The 24,181-nt window shown below is 43.8% G+C and overlaps 1 protein-coding gene and 1 long non-coding RNA gene across 4 annotated transcripts; one reads left to right on the forward strand and one right to left on the reverse strand.

The window, feature by feature from the left end:
• Nucleotides 1-1,856: 1,856 nt before the first annotated feature.
• Nucleotides 1,857-7,378, reverse strand: LOC130209478 (uncharacterized). Its single transcript, XR_008834621.1, has 2 exons — nt 6,568-7,378; nt 1,857-4,273 (listed from the first exon to the last, which is right to left on the reverse strand). It is a non-coding gene; the product is annotated as an uncharacterized LOC130209478 (long non-coding RNA).
• mgarpa (mitochondria localized glutamic acid rich protein a) lies at nt 5,433-22,872 on the forward strand. Of its 3 annotated transcripts, XM_056439168.1 has the most exons (8): nt 5,434-5,656; nt 10,542-10,642; nt 10,879-10,984; nt 13,407-13,424; nt 16,993-17,232; nt 18,916-19,397; nt 19,942-19,988; nt 22,541-22,872. In XM_056439168.1, the coding sequence occupies exons 1-7, from the start codon at nt 5,581-5,583 to the stop codon at nt 19,975-19,977; spliced, it is 1,059 nt and encodes a 352-aa protein (XP_056295143.1). In that variant the 5' UTR covers nt 5,434-5,580; the 3' UTR covers nt 19,978-19,988; nt 22,541-22,872. The 3 variants fall into 3 exon arrangements, with proteins under 3 accessions (XP_056295144.1, XP_056295143.1, XP_056295145.1); XM_056439169.1 differs by lacking the exon at nt 13,407-13,424 and having other exon boundaries at nt 5,433-5,656; XM_056439170.1 differs by lacking the exon at nt 19,942-19,988.
• Nucleotides 22,873-24,181: the final 1,309 nt, after the last annotated feature.

A 24,181-nucleotide genomic window follows, 5' to 3' on the forward strand; every position in this document is an offset into this window, starting at 1 on the left:
TGACTTCATGGACATGTATTATTTTGTATGAAGACTTTGTTTTTAATCCTCGCTGTTTACAACGTGTTCGCCGCAACGTTATTTGTTTTGAAGCCTGACCTTAGCTTAGCTTCATGTAGCATGTCGTTTCTCCTCCACGAAGATGCACTTTTTGCGCCAGATGTTTTTAACCTCGCGGTAGTGTTTCCAGGTGATGCAACCAGCTTTTGTGACTATATTATGACCATGCTCGTACGTAACAGGAAGGGTTGCAATCCCGTTTGTTCCCACGTTATACTTTTCGCTCATGTATGAAGAGGAAATCACTCCAGCCTTTATTTATGTATGTCCTGCTTCTTGTAAAACTAAATTCAAACACATACCGCCAAGGGATTCCGTCCAGGGGTTGCAGGAGTCCATTCCTCTCATCAGGATATTGATTATACCATTCATGGTTGTGTTAAGTGCTGACTGTCAAAGCCAAATACATGTTGTTTTAAAAACAGTGGGGTTTGTTTTTGATATTGTCGTGTTATTTTTAAACATTTTTGCAGCTTTCCAAGGCACCAGGACTGACACGGTTAACCCAAACTGGTTGAGAGTGAGCCTGGCCTTTGGAACGTCCGCTCTCCTTTGGGGCTTGGTAAATGACCTCATCATGTCATCTATACAGAACTGACCCTTCCTACGTCCGGTTTAACTCACACAGGGGTTTCTTGAGTCTCCTGGTCCACTGGGTTGATGTCCGTCACTCATTTATGCCAATGGCAAAGCTATCCACGCAGGTATAGGCCGACATGTCTTTCGGCAAAATGAAATATTGCTCATGCAGCAGGTTGTATCGGGTGAACTATTTAGCATTTACTGTCCCTCAAAGTGTCTATTAATCTTCCCAGGAGAAGGCAGCAATGTTTTATTTAAAGAAAAAACATTCCACATTTTGGATGTGTGATTCTCAGTAAAGCATGCTAGATCAGGACAAACAAAAACAGCTTTTTTAAATTTTAAACAGATCAATGAAATGAAAATGTGTCCATGATTACCTTAAAACAATTGACCCTGTAATGCCCAGTCAGCTAAAAGGCCAAATTGTTTAATTTTTTTGTCATTTGGTGTGATAATTTTATCGTAAAAGTAGTAGTCCTTGATTTGATTAATTAAGTTTTAAAGAGAAGGCCTGTATTGTGGATTTTTTTTTCTTTTTCTTATTCTCTAGTTTAAAAAGTTCGATAGATTACAGTTTGAAGTTGAATATGAAGAAAGTTTGAATACCACCATCTCCGTCTTCCTCCCGCAGCTCTTCAAGCAGCACAGTAGAGATGAGCACGAGTACAAAGTGAGGAATGGCCTGGAATAACCCCCACGCTGGTACGTGAGCGTTCTATTTGTTCAGACGATACTGTAATCAACGTACAGTACGTCATTATTTTGTACGTGTGTATATATATATATATTTATATAATGAATGATCTGATGCCATATAGCATGATTGATATTTTGCCATCCATTGTGAAGATGTCTATTCCATTAATAGATGAACACATTTAGACGTTACCCTCTTGTTGTTCCTTGTCCTGTTTAGGGAGTCCTTGGGTCCTTGGGTGCTGTCTGTGGGACGCACCTGTTTGTCCACTTCGTTCTCTTTCCACTGCTCCCGATTCCTCGTCCTAAGTTATGTGTAAAATAAAATGTAACATGTGAAATGTACACGCGTCATGGTCCTTTTGTTTACATCATTTCCAGTTGCTGTGTTGTTATAATTGATGAATTTATATATATATATTTGATTTCTTTGATCAATGAATCGAATGTGCGAGATGGATGCCTATTTGCTCTTGCAAAGAGCTTTAACCAAAGTATCCAAATAAAAACTAGGATTCTGGATTTGTATGCCCTTTATGTTTAAAAATAACAGAGCAAGAGGATTCCTTCTTTTCAGTGTTCAGACATCAAATAATGTCCTAGTTCTGGTTAAACTATACATTTTACTGGCAGCAGGCGCCTGTTCAGATTGTGGCCTTTTATTGTCATTATTCAACACTTCAGATATTATGTCAGACATTATAAAAAGCTTGGCATCACGAAAACATTGTCCATCAACTTTCCATATGTTTGAGTAGCAGCATCATGATGTAAACACAGAGTCCACCTCCTCTCGTACCCCCCAGAGTCCTGATCTCTGAGCTGCTTGATCCTGGACCAGGATGGAACCAGGTCTCTGTGAAGATGTGGGCTTCACAGTCACCAACCGCCCGCTGCTTTCATCTATCCTATTTTCCTGCGAGCGGGGCATCAGACAGCCAGGAGCATGCTGCGTTGTGGAGTAGCCTCAGGTCCGAGCTGGGTTAGCATGTCTCTCCTCCCTGGACCAGTTTGGTGGTGTTTGGCCCAGCAGGTCTGGTTGGTTGGTCGGCCGGTGATCCTCTTAAAGGGCTGCAGCACTTCAATCCCCACGCTTCCTTTCCCAATCTTGATGAATATATCCTGTCATATGCCGTTTGTCATAAACATGAAGAAAAGCTGACCTCAAAGCCTGGAAGCTGCAGCATTGAGGTCCGGTTGTTGGTGGTGGAAACCGATTGGTGGGACTTGCTTATGGCAGCGCATGTATTTGCTTTTATTTGTATGTTTGTTTCTGGAGCACTTATGGCATGTGACTGAATACACTCAACACAGACCAACCAGCCAGACATGCTGAACTAAACACCACTGAACTGCTCTAGGGAGGAGAGATGAGAAGGGTGATAAACTAACCCAGCTTAGACCAGAGACTACTCCAATACCCAGCATGCCCCTGGCTGTCTGAGGAAAATAAGATGGATGAAATAAGACTTCAGGAGAACTCTGTGACGTGAGGTCAATCCAAGGCACTCAACAGGCACTGTTGAGCCCACATATTCACAGAGACCTGTCATGATCTGTCGTTTGTGTCTTGTTTTGTGTCTTGTTTTGAAGTCCTTGTGTCGTCTGTCTCCCTGTGATTGTCTGCCCTGTTCCTGATTGTTTCCTTCTGTGTGATTGCTGGCCCCGCCCTCATTGTGTCCACCTGTGTCTCGTTGTCCAATCCTCTCACCTTGCCTGTGTATGTAAACCCTGTTCGTCTCATTCCCAGTGTGGCTTCGTACTGTTTGGTCTGCGTTTTTGTCGTTCTTGTCTGGTCTTTGGAAGTTTTGGAAGTAAATATTAGTTTGTTCAGTAAATTTCGGCATTTGGGTCCTCTCTCGCTGCGACAACCGTGACAAGTCATGACAATACCTGGTTTATTTAAAGAATGCACTACATGAATGTACGACCGCGCTGGAACAAGTGCAGGTCCATTTACCATGTACGCGTGACTCCGTCCAGTTTTCAAAATAAGGTGTTCACAAAGGGTTCATACAAATACAATCGAGTTGTGTCCTCAACTCAAATTCATTATTTCTCCAATATCATTTTAAAAATGGAATGCTATTTGTTGTCTTAATAAGTGGCAGATTGTATACTATTTATGAATTTAAACCAATTCCTATATTTTTATACATTTATTCCATATAATTTTTTTTTCTTTGAGTGCCTGATTGTGAAAACTGGATGGAGTCACGGCACGTTCATTATTAGCTGTGAGTGACTGCAGTGCACTCATGTCTCTTCATGCTGACATTGCAGCTTTTCCTGATCTCTGACACACAGAAGTAATAAGAGGATGCAACATGTCTTCTCATTACCTTGAGAAGTCAAATGTTGAGCTGGGAAAATCAAGGCTATATATATATATATCATATATAACATTTTGTCTTCTCGAGGTAACAGGAAAATCAAGGCTATATATATATAAACCAGCTTCAAGAAAAAAGGAAAAAAAACATTCCAGTGTGGATAACTCGGCTATGCATGTCAAAGTCAAACTTAGAGTCTTCACTTCTGATGTAACCCAAACGGTTCTCTTTACAACATACATGTGAATACCAGTCTGTAGAGGTCTAAGGAGTCATACAGCAGCTAGCATGGAGGGCAACACTCATCTGAGCACATGCAATGTGGAGCAATCCACAGAAACATTAGGTTGTGTCTGCAAACAGAGCCTGTAGAAAACAGAGTTGAATACAGGAATGAGCAAGCATAAAAAAAAAAAATTAAAAATAAAGTTTAAATGCAGGAGAAAAACATTTAGATAAATGTAAAACTGTGTCATTCTGTGTCCTCGACCTTCATCATACTGCCATTTGAGAGGGGTGGAGCAAGAGGAGTGCCACCATGCGGTATGGAGGGTGATTGGTGCCTTAAAGCAACAGCAGAGGTGCTGGAGGTCGACGCGCTTTGGTGGGAGATAAAAAAAGAAGAAAGGCAGTTGAGATGTAGGCAGATGTAGAGAGTTAAATGTTTCACACTTAGTAATGGTCTTTCCCAGTCTCAATGTACATGTCTGATCCAGGTTTGGAGCGTGAGACATAAAGGTAACGTGATCTGGACATGGTGACCACTACATGTAACTTTAAAGAGACCGGTTCCATGAAATGTGCATTCTTAATACTGATTCTTTTCAGATTGTGTTTTTGTGTTCATTATTTGTGGAGCAACGGATCCTAAAACTCACGGGTTGGATCAGATCACGAATTTCATCAGCAACAAAGACAAAAAGAAGTAAGTATAACTTTTAGAGAGCCCTGATACCGTTTTTGATCACGCCAATACTAATTGTTGATCCCTTTTTCGCCATATTAACAGATACAGATCCATTTTTGTTTGATTATATCAGCTGGTCTACAAGGATCCTGAATATGTATATATTTTATTTCAACCGTTTTGAAGTCAGTGTTAACTTTCAAAAATACTAAATGTTATACTTTTGCTTTGGAATATTAATCTATAGTGGGATTCTTTCTTCATAAAAAACACACCCGCATTTCATAGATTAAAACAAATATGTTCAATAGTGTTGATTTATGATTATGATGTATTATAAGTGTTTAGAATATTGTAAACAGCTCATAATTCATCAGTTAGTGGGGCTGCTAAGGTTATTATCTCTCCTCCTGGTGGTTTGAACACTGATGATGATAATAGTTGTTTTCAAAGTCACATGATCAATTTAATTCAATTGAGTTTTTTTTTAAAGTAGCCCAATATCACAAATTACAAATTATCCTCAGACGGCTTGACAATCTGTACACATACCACATCCCTGTCCCAAGACCTCACATCGGATCAGGAAAAACTCTCCAAAAATAGAAACAAAACTTACAACACATTCAATGAATATGACAGAAATTATGAATAATGAGTAGTAAACCTGATCACATGTGATATTGAATATTTAATTCCGTGATTAATCCGATGGTATAAATAACGGATCAACACCAGTGTAGTCCTCTCATAGTGAAACCTTCCCCTATGGGCGCGCGCAAATGACTCCTCATACGGCTCACCTTTCTCTGTGGCACTAAGCACCCTCCATACTAACGACGCCGCACAACCACATTGCGCAACATCAAAGTGAGTCTGCACTCCGCCTCCTCTTCGCAGGTTTTCCCGACCCAGACCGGACCAGCACTCATTCATCCAGCACTCGCTGAAACTGCGGCATTTCTCCCTCCCGCCCCAACCGTAGCCTGGAGAGCAGCGATGTTTTCCTGCAGAGCGGCGTGGCAAAAGTGCGGGCCTCTGGCGCGGAAAGCAGCCTTCAGGTTGCCCCGGGATGGTGAGTTTTCATCACTGGGGGTTGACAATTAGCGAACAACCCCCCCCCCCCCTAAAAATATCGGAGTTGTTTATCCGTCCCTTTCAACGCTTTTGAACGGGACGGTTTATCACGGCACCCGTCGACCCCTGACTGATATTGCTGGAATAGTACACGTTGTCCTCGTGCGAATATCTCTGCATAGCTCCCCCCCCGCCCACACCAGCAAGCTGGAGAATGGCAATGGCTGCTTGTGGGACGTGAAGGTCAACTCAAGCTTCTTTATTTATGCGAGGGGGTCTGAAGCTGTGCAGTAATACGTCTGTAGTATACGTCTAGTTCTTGTATGTGAAGTGTGCGTGACGTGTGGGCCCGTCCGGCGCGGCTGCTCCTCGTTGACATATGGATATACTTATGGCACTGGTTGGAGTATTTCATACATTTCTTGACAACATATCCGCAGAGTGTGAACCCGAGTAGCAAACCCTCAGCGGTGTATCGTTTCCGTTGAGCCCCTCTTTATTAAATTATATGTAACGTACGCGCTATGCCGGTGCAACTCGCGGGCGCGCGCTCCCTCTTCCCCCCTCTCCTCTGCGAAGTTAAGAGCCGTTTGAAAAGTTCACGTGAAGGCACGTTCACGTGTGACCTTCACGAGCGTGAAAACATGGTCGCCGCTGTCGGTCACGTGGCCGTGCGCTCTCGTGACTGCGCTCTCATTTAAAGAGTGCAGCGGCATCCCTGTGGTGTAAATCAGCGGTCCCCAACCTTTTTTGAGCCACGGACCGGTTCCGTGTCAGAAATTATTTTCACGGACCGGAAATATAAATGACGTAATAAATATGACGTCATACAATTATACGAAGGGCATAAAGTGCCAAAACTACAACTCATCATTACGCGGAATTAGTGTGAGCCGTGCGCTTGTTTACCTGCAACGAGCCGCTAATGGAGACGGCGACACAGACGTGTGTTTGGTCCGCTGCTCCTAACCGAGTTCTGGTCGCTGTCATTAGAACACCGGCAGAGTTGTTGTGTGAAATGTCCCTTAAGGCCACCGTCATTTGCATCTCGAACACATTTTCTTCTAGCTCGGACGGGCTCGATTCACCGGGTGGGTTTGTTTACAAATGGGTTGCAGGTCTATTCTTTTGCAGTCGGGTCTTTTGTGGTTGGAGTACCGCTCAAACTCTTTTAAAAGCCTCTTCCACCCGGTCAACGTCTGAAACATGTAGAATGTTCCGCTGTTCACTCGACCACAGCAGCGACTTTATCGGCCAACTTGAAAACAGTTGTCATTTCCCTGAAGTGACAGAATTCATTGAGCAGGTTGAATATGTTTTAAGATTGATTCTTTGTCACTGAAATGTGCCGCCAGCAGAGGGTTCGGCGCGTGAGACTCGCCTGCAGCGATAAACCCGAACTTTAAGACTCCTGAACGCGGCTCAGACGTACACACGGGTGTATCCGGTCCTTTTTCAAAATAATATATTTTTCCGACTGATTAAAAAAAAAAATTACAACTTTTTTTATTCACTTTTTTTCCGCGGCCCGGTTCCAACCAAGCCGTGGACCGGTACCGGGCCGCGGCCCGGGGGTTGGGGACCCCTGGTGTAAATAGTGCTGCTGATGTCAGCGCGAGCACGCGAGCTCTGTGGCTGCAGCGTCTCTCCCCAGCCCTGATAAATAACGTTACGTAACCACAGCTGACACATACACACTCGGACTCTACTTAAGGTTAAGTAGCCGGAGATGTAGGCCTAACTCTAGAACGCCGGCACAATGAGGGGGTCATTCAATCAGAGGGTCGGCGGTTCGATTCCTGCTAGTCCTTGGGCATATACACTTGACCCAAAATTGCTGCCATGCGGTGTATGAATGAGTTGGAGCGTTTATGAATATTACGCTTTTCTCGTAGCAGATCTCTAATGTTACATGTTTATATTTAGAATCCATTCAGCAATGAGATAAATGTGCAGCTGCTGTCCACTTCCACTTAACAAGCGGAGGGTATCATGGTTTAATCCTCTGGACTTATTGACCTGCATCCCCTCCACTGCTCATGAATTTTCTCCACCTTATCCTCACTCCAACCTGGCGTAGACTTTAGCCGATTAGCCAGTATAAATAACAGGGACGCCGGATTAGTTTCCTGAGAACGGTGAGAGTGTAACACCACTCAACACTGGACGCCGGATTAGTTCCTGAGTTTTTTAATGAAGCGTCCCCACCAGAGAGCGCTGCTGTACAACACAGTTATAGATCGTGAGTAGGGCCTTTAGCCAGGACCCCCTAAAAAGCATCCCATTGGTTGATTTTCTGGTTGCTAGGGTGTACACGTGATATTGTATTTACGTTGACGCGACACCAGTAGTGATGACTCGTGTGGATCAGTTAACCACAGGACGACTCAGCACGTTAGCCCCTTGAGCAAAACATTGGAAATAAACCGTTTGGGAGCCTATCGACCGGATGTTCTGCTTTCCAAGACTTATTTTTTGGAGGATAAACTGTCAGGACAGCAGATAGATTGAAAGACTTGACACTCCCCTCAGAAAAGCTGGTAAAAACACGAGAGCTGTGCAGCGAATGTGGGTAATGGCACCACGGTGGGCTGACTGGGACCAGCGAACAGTGCGTACAGACAACGGTCAGACGGAAGGAAACGGGTCCCTTCTTGGCAGAATCATAACCTGGACATCACTGCTGTTGGTGTTGTTGTTGTTTGCACCGTTAGCTGCGAACTGCCGGCTCAGCCATGTTGCTGGCGGGTGAGAAGCAGTTGAGCGCCTCCTAAAGGTCGACCCTCATTTGTCCCGTTGCCTCGTTTAGGAAGGTAATTAATTTGTGTGCCGTCTGAGTGTTTCTGGTTGCAGAATCCATCAATTTATACCGTTCTGATATTAAAGTGTTCAAAGTGTTGTGAAATATTCAGGAAAGGCCAATAAACCAAAGTTCGATGACTGCTCCGGGACTCGTTGATTAGAATTAAGTTGGCCAAACCCTCGTGTGGTATTTTTAAAGCTCCCTGCAACACGTTTTTTACAAATGGATAGCGTGACTAGAACCGAACCGGATGCACCCACGGGTGCATCTAACAACTAGAACGGGCACAGGTTTGATAAACATACTTTCTTCTGCTTGATCTAGTCAAGATTGAGCATTGGATTATGAACATTTTGGCATTAGTTGCATGCCAATTGGATAAAAATTGACCGTGCTATGGTAAAAAGAAGATTTTGACCTTTCCATGACCTTGACCTTTGACCCGATTGATCCCAAAATCTAATCAAATGGTCCCCGGATAATAACCAATCATCCCACCAAATTTCATGCGATTCGGTTTAAAACTTTTTTTGTTATGCGAATAACACGCATACAAATAAATAAATACGCGATCAAAACACCTTCTGCATTGAAAAAAAGGAACTACTTCAGCAGCACAGGTTTGATAAACATACTTTCTTCTGCTTGATCTAGTCAAGAGTGTGTGTCAGGCATCATGCGCAGTTTGCCGCTGCCCTGTGCTTTCCTGTCCTTTCTTGTGCAGCACGTGCTCAACGTGCCCTGTGTGAAGGTCAAGGTCAACACTGCCCTGCTGGGAAGGCTAGCATTAATGTTAATTAATGAAAGTGACATTGTTTGACTCCCGTGATGCATCAGATTAGGGCTGCAACGAACAAATATTTTAATAATCGATTAATCTGTCGATTATTTTCTTGAGGAAAAATTCAAATCATTTATTTAAACACAGAACTGACAAGGCTTTACTATTTGTGGTTTATTTGCGTCAGAGAAGGGGTGTGGCTTATCTCCGTAGTTTTGCTCTGTGAAAACGAATATTAATTCCGCCATCCACCACGGAAGAACCAACCACTACTTCTACGTTATACTTGTTGTGGAAATCCCACAAACGTCGTAACATCTAACGCTCTCGTGTTCGGGTTCATGACATCACCCGTAGGCTCACACCGCTCGGCGACTTTCACCGACTACGCTAGAGCAGTAGCAGCCAGTTAGGTTCACCAACGGCGGAGCATCTCAACGCTGATTGGTCCTCCACCTCCGCTCTGCTCTTTTTGTTGTTGCTCCGCTCTGCGCTCAACCCATTTTTTTAAAGAATCTATTTGTATTAATTTTAGCGATTCGTTGTTGCAGCCCTATACCAGATCCTTTTTTTCTCTTCAAATATATATTTGAAATCAAAATATTTTGGCGACGACACTAATGTAAATGGCAGACAACAGCTGGCAAAAGGAACCGTATGTTCCTCGAGAAGCTCCACTCCACGACTAAGATTACCAGAAAAGTCTTTGGTGGAAGTGGGTCTTACACGCGTAGAGGTCAGAGTGAGAACACGTAATAATGGCTCCGTTCGGGGACAGCGCTGACTGAAACAGTTTAGCTCCACGCCTTCCTTATTGTAATAGTTGTTTTCATCCTGTCACACAATCTCGTCAATCCAACTCCCCTCACCTGCCTCTGATCACCTCGTTAGTCCCTCATTACCTTCACCTGGTCCTCACGCCCTTCTCACCTGCAGCCCATCCCCTCATTAGTCCCTCACTATTTAGCTCCCTCACTTCCACTTGTCCTCTGCCAGATTGTCTTGTGTTTTCGTGCCAAGTTCTCCAGCGTTATTAGAGTATATTCCTGACCTGCCTGTTCTGACCCTGCCTGCCCTGACCTCTGATTCTCTGCCCCGCCCCTTTTTTGACTTGTTTGCATCTTCGACTGATCTCCCGGATTTGACCCAGCCGGTTTCCAACCAAAGACAGTATTCTTTGTTACTCCTGTCTGAGTCGTGCTTTTGGGTCCACTCTAATAGCGCCGTGACACTGATGAGGTAATAGAGGACGGGTTTCCAGAAAACTCGTAACGTATCCACCTTTTTAATTCTTTCCAGTTGTGCAGCGGCGACCGATGTCATCGGTCCCCGGAGTGTCCGGGCAGAACATCCTCTACGCCGTGCTGTGTGGTGGCGCCACGGTTGCCGGCTTGTCATACGTAAGTCGCGTTGTCTCCTTTAAAATTGTCGGTTCATCATTTCATCTTCATGACGCTACGACGATACTAACCTGGGCATTGATATCGATGCCTCAACGAACCGTCCAACAGTACAACAAAATGAGCCAATTTTGTCAAATGACACACTGTGCAACGTGTCCGGGATTTAAATCTTTTAATTTCGGGAAGTGGAAATGATCAGCGTACGACTTTTTTCTGCCTTTCTCCTCCGACAGACCTACAGCACTATGAGCTCGGACGGCGACAGGTTCAACGATCGCATCGCAGAACTCGACGCGCGGCCCAGGGTCGACTGGGTACCTAGACCCTGGCCCCCTAAGAGTAAGTGTTCCTCATCTTTTCTCCACCAGACTACACTAGTGTACCTCTACTAGTTCACTTTAATGCGTCATACTAGCTGATTCTTGATGAAAAACGTTATACTTATCGATCAAGTACAGTCCATGTTTGCATTTGACCTCCCGATAGCTGGTTTTATTTTAAATACTCCAGGTTGCCAGATACATGTTTTTTCAAGCTCCAGGGCTAACTCGTTCCTTCTCAACTTGTTAATTAGGCACATTGAGTTGGTGCCGGTATGCGATTATTATTATTTGTTGTCGGCTGTCACTGTAGCTCAGAGGTAGAGTTGGGCATCCTGCAGTTGCAAGATCAGCGGTTTGATTCCCGGCCGTCGGTCGGTTAGGAGAATGGAGATGGTCCGTTCACCATGGTTACCGAGTCACTGACTGTGATGACTCTTTGTCTTTCTTTAGACAGAATTCAAACAGACAGATCAGCTCTTCTTTGTAAAGGCTCAATCCTGCGGCTTTGATTTTGGCAGATGAGCGACTTCCTACTCTCGGGAGGAAAAAAATGGTTGGAACTCCTCGTTCTTATCAAATAGTAAAGTTCAAAAGATTCTTTATTCCAGCCAGCAGTGGTGGCTACTTTTATCTCTAGAAATGACAAAACCTTCCAGCGGGTAATAATTTGGCTGTATCTAATCAATGTTGGGTAACTAAACCCAAACCGTGTTCTTATCCCATCAAAGAGTGTTTATGAAGGAAACACGTTCACTGTGTGCTTTTGAAGTCATACATTGTGTTGGTATTCCTAGCTTATCTATTTACATCGATTTCAGTCATAAGAATCTCCCGGTTCAACATGTATGCTAATTATGATTATGATTATGAAACTCTATGAAGATTACCAATTTAACAGCTTTGCTCTGGGACTGAAAAATAGGTCATCAAGCTACACACATTTTTGCCAATATGCATTATGTTTAGGCAAACGACAACAAAAAAAGACGGGAGATGCGGCTTCGGTGTACCAATGTGATACATTATCACAACTCTGATCCAGGACTGAATAGTGTGAGCGTGACGTTCCAGACTAGAGATCCACTCGGGCCCTCCCCCCCCTCTGCTCCAATCATAACGCCATCCTTCCAAACCGCAGAGAGGTTCTTTCAATTCACACCAGACCGCTCTGCCTCTCTGTGAGCAAACGGATTGAGTTCACCCCGAGCAAAGGATTGTGGGACAGCCCCCCCCCAGATTATCCCTGATTATTACAGCAGTAGAGGAGGGAGGAGACATCTCTGACCCAATGCTCACATGCAGAGACTTAGTGTAGCCGCCCAGCTCTGTCCGTCGGTAGAGACGCACAGTAGACTGGACTTATATTGAGCTTTTCTATATATATACACTACCGTTCAAAAGTTTGGGGTCATCCAGACAATTTTGTGTCTTCCATGAAAACTCACTTTTATTTATCAAATGAATTGAAAATTGAATAGAAAATAGTCAAGACATTGACAAGGTTAGAAATAATGATTAATATTTGAAGTATTAATTTTGTTCTTCAAGCTCAAAGGAAGGCCAGTTGTAGAGCTTCTATCACCAGCATAACTGTTTTCAGCTGTGCTAACATAATTGCACAAGGGTTTTCTAATCAGATATTAGTCTTCTAAGGCGATTAGCAAACACAATGTACCATTAGAACACTGGAGTGATCGTTGATGGAAATGGGCCTCTATACACCTATGGAGATATTTCATTAGAAACCAGACGTTTCCACCTAGAATAGTCATTTACCACATTAACAATGTATAGTGTGTATTTTTGATTCATATTATCTTTATTGACAAAACAGTGCTTTTCTTTGAAAAATAAAGACATTTCTAAGTGACCCCAAACTTTTGAATGGTAGTGTATATATATTTTATCACTACATGTCATCATTCACACACTGATGGGAGGCGCTACCATGCACGTTTCAACCTGCCCATCAGGACAAACTGAGATTCATTTGAAGTAGGCACCGCTGCGGGAGCCATTTAGGGTCAAGTGTCTTGCCCGACGACACATCGACATGGACTGAACCGTCGATCCTCCGATTGACCCTGCTCTAACACAACTGTGCTGCATGCGTATTCACCACTGGTTCAGTCCCGGCTGTTTTGATGTTAAGCGTCAAGCGGTTACTGGAACTAGTCCAGCCGGACGGTCGCTTCACCGCAGTAGCTTGACTCATGCCATTTGTCTTCTTTGGTATGCTTTATTTTTATTTTTAACGGTTTATATAGAAACCAATCGATTGAAAATCATATGCAAAACCATTGTTCTTAGGCTGAAACAGAATGTAAACTGTCTGACTGTAATGACAAACGGTGACGTTCACGAAACCGTAGCCGAAGCACTGCTCGTCACCTGAGACGGCGACTTGTGACGAGAACCGTGTTTCTGTTTGCTTGCAGGCAGTGACGGAGACGAGGGTGAGTGGCGTCGTCACATTCCACCCATTAACACCGCCTGAACACTTCCTGAACGCTCACTCCAACGCTGTCTTGGGTTCAAGGGAATGTCGGATATGGGCTTGACTGGACGTCTCTGCTCTGGGCTACTTTTAAACTATTACGACTTCCAAACATTTGGTGGCAGTGAAAGTCCGTGATCGCACTAATCACCGTGTATTTGTTTTAACACTCATTGTTCCAAGATTAGCCAAGCGGTGTACCCTAAAAGGGAAATGATTGAGATTGCAAGGCGTTCGTCTTGAACTTCAAGACATCGCTCGAGGTTTCCGTGATGTGTTTATTCCATAAAGGGGACATGAATACATCTGCAGCTCTGTCGCTGCCTCTATTCTCATTTCATCCGTAACACATCCTTTTCTTCATAGAGCTTGGCTTTACTCAGCCAATCTAATTTTGTCAAATCCGTCCTCCCATGTGACCCCAGTTTCAACTCCCCTGAACTTTTATCCCACTTGCCAAAAGGCTGAGGCCCACTTACCCACAATTCATATCAATATGACATTAAATATGGAGTTACCAGTATAGAAACATGGAAACATAAAAACAAAGGTAAACAAAGAGGAGGGCTCACGTTCAGCCTGGTGTATTACATTTAATCAGAAACATTAAAAATTAAAGATGGAACATAAATACATATGAAAAGCAGAGGAATGGAATGTTTGATAATATATATATATAATATAAATATATAATATATATATTATCAAACATTCCATTTTCAAAAACCAAGTAAATGGATTATTCAGATTAATCAGAGCGTGAAAACAAAAATAAATCCCCATGATTGGACACAATAATTGTTTACGTTATGGCAACGTGATATGAACAATTTGACAGGTGACGTCAGTGAGTCCCTGAGGTTCAGGGTGTGAAGCTTTCGGGGAACACCGGCACTGGGCCTCCGTCTCCATCCGTCTCATCCTTTGATCCCACTCAAACCTCGTTTGTCGCTCTTCATCGTCTCCCTCGCATCTCTGTTTGGAAGAGGCCTCAGATAGAAACTATCTTTGTTCCAAGAGATATTTCTGCTCCAAGTGAGACCAGCTAACACTTGTTCTCATGAGTGCGCTCGCCATCAACCCCACCGGAGCATCTTGGTAGCAGCTCATATCCATTTTAAATTGTTTTTCTACTTCACAATTGCTTCTGTAGTTGCTATTAGTTTGGCCATGTGTAAATTGAACTGGGCTTTTTTTTTTTTTAATTACAGAGCAAGGCTCCTTCCCATTTCTCTAATGCTGTGTATCTGTGCTCTTTTCAGTGTAACGGTAGAGCTAAGGTCCTCTGTGGCTGCATGGATATCCGTCCTAGAACTGGATTCTTTGGGTCTGAACAGGGAAACAGAGTCCCTCTCTCCTCACTACCCCCCTTCCCCTCCTGTACTGATAAGAATCAAGAATCGCTCTCAGCCGAAAACCTCGGGACAAGTCTGAAGGACATTGACCCTGTGCACCTTTTCTTTCTTCATTCTTTTCCTTCCCCATCTTGCTGCGAAATGTTAACGTGTGACACCTTGAAGAGGATAAATGGACCCGACGGGCGTGTCCGGATTGTTCTTTAGTCAATGGACGTCATCGCTGCTCAACACCCACTCTTAGAAAAAAGATCTGTTCATGTGGGACATTTGGAGAACGTCGTTGAGTAAAGCTAAAAATTAATATTCATCACATTAGCATGCACTGTTGTGAGCAGTGGTAGAACATGGGCTCCATCCAGAAGAAGCGTGTACCGTAGATGTATCTGTGCTGAGCGAGTAATTCTCATTAAAATAAACGGTGATTCATTAAAACTTGGTGAACCTTTTTATAGCAGCCGTGTTTTATGTGTTTAGTAAGGAAAAAACAAACAAATGACATCATTGATGGATAAAATGGGTTGCAAGTTGTGTCCTTTGAGTCAGCAGTCGAAAAAACAAATGTATATATATTAATATAAGTATATAAGAGATAATATATTTTAAATAGTATTTATACAAACATTAACACTGAAATGAGGCACACCGCGGCATTAACCTGTCGTTGGGATTGAGACGTTAACCGGGACACGGCGGCACTTCAATGGTTCGACTGGTTAGAAGAAGTTCCAGCATACCAGCAGGCTGTTGCCCATCCCGATGGTTGACGAGCGTCGATCGAGTCCAAGTGGACCCCCGGGCCAGTCTCCCACGACGTTGTGTGTTTTTCTTCCGCTGCTGGTCCCATGTGGATCACGTGGTGGAGGATCCGTTGACTTGGTCCTCGGGCCGTCTGCAGCGCTCTCGCTGCTCGGAGCTCCAGATAGCACGTAGTTTGTTAATGGGATGGTAAGAACCACGATTCAACTTCACCCCCTCTTCTACCCTTGCACCTTGACCCCGCACTCCCCTCCCCCCCCCCCTTTCTGTTGTCTGTGTCGAGCTTGTCGTCTGCATGTGGTTTAATGGAGTGAATGTGTCGCCTCTCGCTTTATTTATTTTTCCCGCAGAAGAATTCACTATTTGTTTCTGAAGAAGCTCTTCTGGAAGAAGTCCTTCTGGGCCAGCCTGCCAGTAGCTGTGTTTCCATCCAGCCGTCTGTCCGTCCCATTTTGTCCGCAGCTGACTGAGTTACACAGGTCTTTGCAATGCAACCATGTCCTCACGTGTTGTGGTCAAGGGAGAATGCTTCACAATAAGAGTCGCACCGTTTTTTGTTGTTGTCGTAGTAATTTTTATTGAAGAGTGGCGGCGAACAACGCTTGTTTTCCTACCTTTGTTCTTTCCTTTCACAATAAAAGTCCCCCGGTGGTGGAGACCTACGTTTGACGAACGGTCTCGTGTCCTCAAAAACTTGCACTGAAAAGACGCGTGTAACCCCCCCCACCGCGCGCCTCCATTATCTTTGACACATATATTCAGCACACGTCTTTTTGTCCTCCACAATTGTAGAGCTGTCACTCCAAAAGTAAAATATCAAGTTTGAGTGAATGAGAAAACTAACGTGGCCTCAGCAACGCCTCAAACAACTCTTTTTAGAGAGAGGCTTTCTTCAAATGTGGCACAAATGTCCACTTGTTGACAATTCGGTGGTCAAAGGTCCCTGCGACGTCACAAAACGCGTTTCTTTTTACACAATTGTTTGAAAGTATGACGAGATGATATTTTGGACAGGCATGGATAAACCGCAACCTGAATGGTTGGCAGGCGTAAACCTGAGTGGCTGCAATTCCGTTTTTTCAGCAGTAAGACTGTTTCTGGTCAAATATTAATGTTTTTACCCCACTGTTAAAAGGGTGGTTTGAATTGTGGATAAAGAGTGTCAGCCCTGCTATATTTGAGTAGTTTAACACACCTTGGATGGAAACCCAGCTCCTGATAATACAATAATAATCTTGTATAATGCCGGTGAAAAAAGAAAAGAAAAATTCATATTTGGAAAGAGGGATGTTTGGCTTGTTTTATGTTCAAACGCAGCTGTACCGGTGTGGGTGGGTGGCTGCTCGCTGTAGGAGGTAGAAGAACGGGGTTGTGGGAATCAAAACGGGTGCCCTTCTGCTTCTTGTGTTCCAGCTGGAGAGGAGGAGGAAGCGGCAGCCGAGGAGGAAGCGGCAGCCGAGGAGGCCAGCGCAGAGGTTGGCGGAGAGGAGGTCGCTGAAGTCATCGCCGAGGCGGCAGAGGTCGTCGTCGCGGAGGAAGTAGCCGAGGCGGCGCAGGAAGTGGAGGCGGTCGCGGAAGAAGTGGCTCACGCTGCCGAAGCGGTCCAGGCGGCTGCAGAACCGGCCGCCGCCGCCGAGGAGGCCGACAGCAACGGTACGACTTCTTCACCTGAGGTGGTGGAGGAGGAGGAGGCAGCTGCCTCTGAGGCCTAAAATTCCACACAGTCATTACACACACACACACACACACACACACACAGAGCCAGACACAATCTTGACTATCTCTAAGCCACTTTACCCGAAGAGCCACTGATAACACTGAGGAAGGCACACTGGCGGCCCGCTGTCTAGAACCACTGGCGGGTAGCTGCTTCTCCTCGGGTGCCTGGGTTCACCGCTTGTTCATCATCCTCTCTCGTCTTCCTCAAGCTGTATATTTTGTTCCCCCTCTATCGTATTTATTGCCGTGGGCACGGAGGGTGCAAGTCAAGCGTTTCGCCTCGTATTGATGACTTTGGGGTTCTGTTGTTTTGGGGCGCGCAGCATCGATCATGTCCGTGTGTCTCTGTGTTCAGATCATAACTTCTCAGGCAGGTTCCTCTTGGTCGAGCCCTTTACGCACAGCAGTGAAACGTTTCTCAAGTGGCAAAGAGGGTTTCACGTGACTCTTATATGCAGTTATGGGTGAAATAAATGTGATGTGATCACACATCATGTGTATATATATATATCTCAACCGACCACACGGGTAAATGGAAGACAGCCTTCAACTACTGTTCGTATTGTGGTCTCGTTTTGTTACGAAGGCCCGAATGCTAATTCACGAGATTTGACCCAACCCTGTATTAACTAAAACACCTCTGTCATGTTGTACTTCCTCGCCACGTGTCGCAGAGCAGTTGTGTGTATCCGACAAGCAAAATGAGATGGAAGCGTGCAAACTCTGTAACCGCTGCGCTGTGCTCTTTTGAAGTGTAATGTGGAACTCCTGAGAACTCAGGTTGGTCACCGAGTGATTTGAACCCAAATGTGATCATATTTGTATTTGACTTATAACTGGAAAACGAGCACTGTGAACAAATCAGGATAATAATAATAATAATAATAAAACCTTGTATCAAAGCGGAAAGGTTTACTGCCGTCTTTAATTTTGTCTGAATTGGTCTTTTGATTTCCTATTGGGGCTTTGAAGTATTTTTTTATAACGATCCATTCCAGTTGAAAAGTCCACATGGAACTTGCAGATGTAAACTTGCCTTTTTAAAATTTATTAAGTGAGCAAATTCAGCGAGTTTAAAAGGCTCACTTCATAAATACATGTTCCCGTGCATTGCATCCTCTCACTGCTTCCCGACCTCTCCTGAGCTGCACTGTGACCTCTGTCTTCAGACGCTGACCTCATGTTCCATGCGTGTCAAGTACGTTCCATCCGTCTCTTCACGGAGACTGTCGATCAGCACTGCTGCATGTTCTGGGGGATAGTAAAAAGAAATGACGGTGCTGGAATGCAACGTTTTGTCCACCTCTTAAATATTTATATGCATCAACCCTGGAAAACGCAGTATAGTCTCAGATTTACAAATTCCTTGGTAAATGTTTCAAGTGGTGGATTCAAACCACACCTCAAATCCCATTATTAATCGGTGCTCTGATTTCAAGACTTTTCCTATTCTGATGTATCGGTTTATGTCACTGCGTCCGTAGCGACTAACGCTGCTTCTCCGTTGCACCTTCTTCTACTGCGAGGCGTTGGCATTGCTCCTGCACGATCCACCAGATTGAAAAATATTAAACTTCAGCATCGGTGATGTTTGGATGGCTGGATTTTGTGTTTCAGTGCCGCTGGCAGCTGCCTCCACTGTAGATGTACCAAAGGTCACGGAGGAGGCGACTAAGCCCGCAGAAGAGGTCCCTGCACTGGTAGAGGCTGCACCTGCTGAAGAGGCCCCTGCACCGGTAGAGGCTGCACCTGCTGAAGAGGCCCCTGCACTGGTAGAGGCTGCACCTGCTGAAGAGGCCCCTGCACCAGTGGTTGAAGAAGCCTTGGCAGCAGTCGAACTGGATGTTACCACAACTGCGGCTGAAGAAGCAGTCGGCGCCGCAGTTGAAGAAGAAGTTGCAGCAGCCCCCGCTGCAGACGTGAGCCCCGTGGCGGCGGAAGAGGCAGCCGCCGAGGCCTTGGCCCAAGTTCCAAAGAGAGAGTACATTGTCGTGGTCCTGGAAGGAGCACCTAAAGCTGACAGATCGCCCACGGTGCTTGGAGTGGGGCCCACGACGAGTAGAATCATCCGAGCTCCAGAAGACGAACCTGCTTCTGAGGTACCAGATTACTTTGTTATTTGACCTCAGATTGATCAATCCAAATACGGATACTGATCAATATTTTTCATTTGGTTTCAGAGTATAGGATTATTTTGAGGCTGGGTTCAAGAGACCAATCTGTATCATCAAAATGCTTCATTATTATATACAGTGCATCCGGAAAGTATTCACAGCGCTTCATTTTTTCCACATTTTGTTATGTTACAGCCTTATTCCAAAATGGATAAAATTCATTATTTTCCTCAACATTCTACACACAAAAACCCATAATGACAAAGTGAAAACTTTTTTTTGCAAATTTTAGCAAATCTGTTAAAAATAAAGAACGAAAACATAACATGTACATAAGTATTCACAGCGTGTGTAGAATGTTGAGGAAAATTATGAATTTAATCCATTTTGGAATGAGGCTGTAACATAACAAAATGTGGAAAAAGTGAAGCGCTGTGAATACTTTCCGGATGCACTGTATATATATATATATATATAGTGTTTTTTTGTATATCTCTGGTAACATGAGTATTTAAACTCTGCTACTCAGGGTAGGCGACGCCTTCTTAGGATGCAAATGCAGTAGTTCCAAATAAGGTACTGATCCTTTTGATTTATTTCTACCGTGGTAGTTAGAACATACTGTGGACGTGAACTACTTGTTATCAGAATGGAATATTTTTTTATTATTTTTTTAGAAGTTTATTTCAGGGACAACGTACAAAAAAACATTAGTCTCCGAAGAGAAAAGATGCATTGCACTAGGTTATAGCTTTTGCTATTTTACACCTCCAGTCCCTTGTACATACAATATAAAACAATACAAATAAAACATACAATGTAGAACAATACAATGAAATACGTACGATAACATTAAAAATAAAATAGAAATAAAAAAACCCTACGGTCAATGAGCCTATTTACACAGGGGCCAGAGGCCCCAGAGGTTGATTATCGTCATGCCGCCCCCCCATTAAGGGTACCCTACTGAAAATGGGAACATGATTGACTCGCTAACAACTGTCCTTTCAGGTGAGCTTTGAAAGTGACAATTGAACTGCACCTCCTCATCTTTTCTGGCAGACTGTTCCACTGAGTTATTGCTTTTACAGAAAAGATGACTGTCCAAACACAGTGTAGCGGAACGGTTTAACGCAATCAAGTACTGACACTGTTCTTGTAGCTCTGATGGAATTTGTAGGACGAATATGTACAAAGTCACACAGTGGTGGAGGTGCCAACCCATTAATGATTTTATAGACCATACATGAGTCTGCTAGTTGTCTAAGGTGTTCAAGCTCAGTAGCCTGTGTTTCTCGAGTATCTTACAGTGGTGGAAACGCATAGGCTTTTTGTCTAAAGTTTTCAGGGTTTGTTTATACAAGGAAGCAAGAGGTCTTACATCTGATTCACTAGCTTGTCCCCAGCATGTGATACAGTATGTCATGTGGGAGAGAATCATAGCGTGCATAAATATCTTAGCTGCTTCTAAGGAGAGACAGTTTCTGATGTGTCTAAAATTAACTATGTTGTATTTTAATGTTTTAACCATTTTTTTTACATGGCTCTTAAAGTTTAAATTGGGGTCTAATACCACACCAAGATATTTAAAGTCAGAGACTACGTCAACCTTGACACCTTTGATCAAGATGTCCGCTGTTGGAGCCATCTTCCTGTGTTTCTTGTGGAAGAACATAGCTTTTGTCTTAGATACATTGAGACTTAGGCCTGACTCTTCTAGCCATTTTGTGATAATCTCCAATGCAGCTGTTAACTTAACAGCTGCTAGCGACTGTTGCTGCATAAGTCCACACAACAGTGTCATCAGCATACATCTGAAGATGGATGTCTTGAGGACAGTGCTGTGGGAGATCGTTATATACATGCTAAATAATAGCGGCCCCAACACGGACCCTTGTGGGACACCCATTGTACAGTTCATGACACTAGACAGAGTAACACCCACTTTAACACATTGCCTCCTATTAGATAAGTATGAAGACATCCATGCCAGTGCTGTGTTTGAAAAATTAAAATGAGACAATTTTGACAGCATAACAGCATGGTTCACTGTGTCGAAAGCTTTGCTCAGATCTAAAAACACAGCACCAGCTATAGCTTCCTTATCAAGCCTGGATTTGATATGTTCTACAAAAAGCAAAGTTGCAGTTTCAGTAGAATGATTCGCTCTGAAACCGAACTGCATCGATGCAGCCCAAACTCACCTGAGTTCATAAAAGTGGTCAGCTGGTCAGCGACCACTTTTCAACAACCTAGAGTATAGGCAGTATACTTATCGGTCTATAGTTACAGGCATCAAAGCGGTCTCCAGACTTATGGATAGGCGTCACAATAGCACATTTCCAAGCATCAGGGAAAGTACAGTGTTTAAGAGACAGATTGATCAAATGTGCAATAGGGGCAGCTAGAAGATCTTTGTGTGCTTTGATGAACGCAGTATCGAATAGGAACATATCTCTACTTTTAGAGTTTTTCATGGAGCTAATTATTTTGCGTACCTGGACCTCACTTGTTTCAAACAATGTGAAAGCCTGCTTTGTGTAGTCAGTTGGACGGATGACCAGGTCCTGCTTCATGAAGCCTTTCGTCAGCTCGTTTACAGAGTCAAGAAAAAAGTTATTAAAAACATTGGCAACCGTGCGATGGTCTTCAATTATCTCTCCATGTATTTTGACTTTAAGATCACCTGAGAATTTTGAGTCCCTCCTTGTAAGATTATCTATATTCTTCCAAATTAGTTTACTGTTCCCTTTCGCTTCATGCAGTATACCAAGATAAAAGTTAGATTTAGCTTGTCTCAGCTCCTGAGTGACTTTGTTTCTAAGACCTTTATATAGAAGGATGTCAGTGTCTCTCCTGGTCTTAACAGCCTTCCTCAGTGCAGCATCTCTAGATTTCATAAGCTTCCATACTTGACCATTTAACCAGGGTAAATTATTTCTCTTTTTCTTTTTGGTCTTTAACCTTACAGTAAATCTTTCCCTCACAGAATTAATTCCTATGCTTCAGGTTCAAATCCACTCCAGGGATGTAGAATTGTGTTTTCCCCCCCGGTGTATTAATATTGGAATGTGTCCATATGGACACTGCACTCCCATTGACCTGTGTGCTTCTGTCCTCTATCACAGTGAACGGCTTCCTGAACGATGGCTCTCTATCCCGCAGGAGATGGATGTGCCTTTCTCCGACACTTTCGCCATACTCCCCTTTTAACCGTAAACAACGACAACGTAGAAGGGACTAATACTAAATGTAGTTCCGGTGTCCAGATAGACATACAGCACCGTGTTCAGTGCAGCCATCAAACCCACATATGAGCCCATGACTGTGACACTCCACACTGACTTGCACGTCCCAGATGAGCCCACACTGACCTCGTCGATATCTTTTAGTCGCCTCAATAACATTATTATTGTAACTTCAACTGATTCATTCAGTCACCCTTTATTTTGTGTTGCTCTCAGTGAAATGCCTAGCATTCGACCTCAGGTTTCTAAGTGAACAGCTGGAAAATTGTCCTATAGAAATGAAGACGCACCTTGAACATCTGGCTCAGCAGCCCCTCTGTACAGACGCTACCTCGCCGATCCTCGTGTTGTCAGTCCGTAAATATGAACCTACCGACGTCTTCCTCGCGCAGTGAGCTCCTGCTCTTCTCTCGTTGGGTTGAAAACTACAAAGCACATTTCCCCAATCTGGGAATTGCAAAGTTGGTGACACCAGCTGGGACCTCATTGACTGACATGAAAGCGGCAGGTGTTGAGTTTTCTTGTTACGGGAGTTTTTTCCTCAATTTATGTATGACATGTATATGGGATATCCTCCTGATATGACGTTACAATGTCTTTTAATCTGAGCCAAAAGCTTTGAACTACATCTCCTTTGACCTCCTTTGGTTTATTTGACCTCGGCTGTGGGTTCAGTGGGTCGGAAAAGCAGCTTTTTCTCTCTTCTTGTCTTCGTTCCAGCGGTCAGCTCTGTGTGGACGTGTGATTTAAAGGCTTTGCAGCAAGTATGAACAGTAATGTTTTCAGAAGAGCGGCGTGCGACATGAAATGTGTGTGTGTGTGTGTTTTGGAGGTGTTGCGTCGTGTGTGAAATGCTTTGACGGCTCCTGTTGCGATCCTTTCTTCTTTGATTTCCTCTTTCTCATTTTCTTACCCCTGCTGTCAACTCGCTGTACGGGTACATGTGAACTTGACTTGACCGAGTATGTATTTTAGTTTTTTTTAAATGGAAATGAGATTCATAAATGTACACACTCCTCGGTCTCTGTTGCTCGTAGGCAGGTTTCTGTATTAGGAGGTGATCTTTGTAAAAGGTTTCACATAATAGTTTTCCTTGTTTTTGCAAAATAAAGTGGGACTAAACGTGATTGTTGTGTTGTGATTTTTTCTCTGAACAATTGATTACTTGACTTACCCTAAGTAGACGTGTGTGTATGTGTGTGTAAAAGAAATAAATGCATTCTGAAACCGGTGCTTTTATATAATTTGTAAGGTTTTGTTGTAATACATTATCACCCTCTGCTCTCTGTTGGGGATAAACTCATGCAGCTACACACACACACACACAATGGAGACTGAATTGAAGACAACAACGTTCGTTACTTTCTGAATGAATCTGTTCAACAACCACGAACATGTAAACAAAAGAGAAACCTAAATCTAACGCGTTGAGTAGCTCGACCAAAAGCTCTCTCTCTCTCGAGCGATACCTGTAGGCAGTGAATCAGCAGATGACAGGATGAAGGCAGAAGGACAGCGGGT

This window comes from Pseudoliparis swirei, chromosome 19, assembly GCF_029220125.1.
Source record: "Pseudoliparis swirei isolate HS2019 ecotype Mariana Trench chromosome 19, NWPU_hadal_v1, whole genome shotgun sequence".
Taxonomy (NCBI): Eukaryota; Metazoa; Chordata; class Actinopteri; order Perciformes; family Liparidae; genus Pseudoliparis; species Pseudoliparis swirei.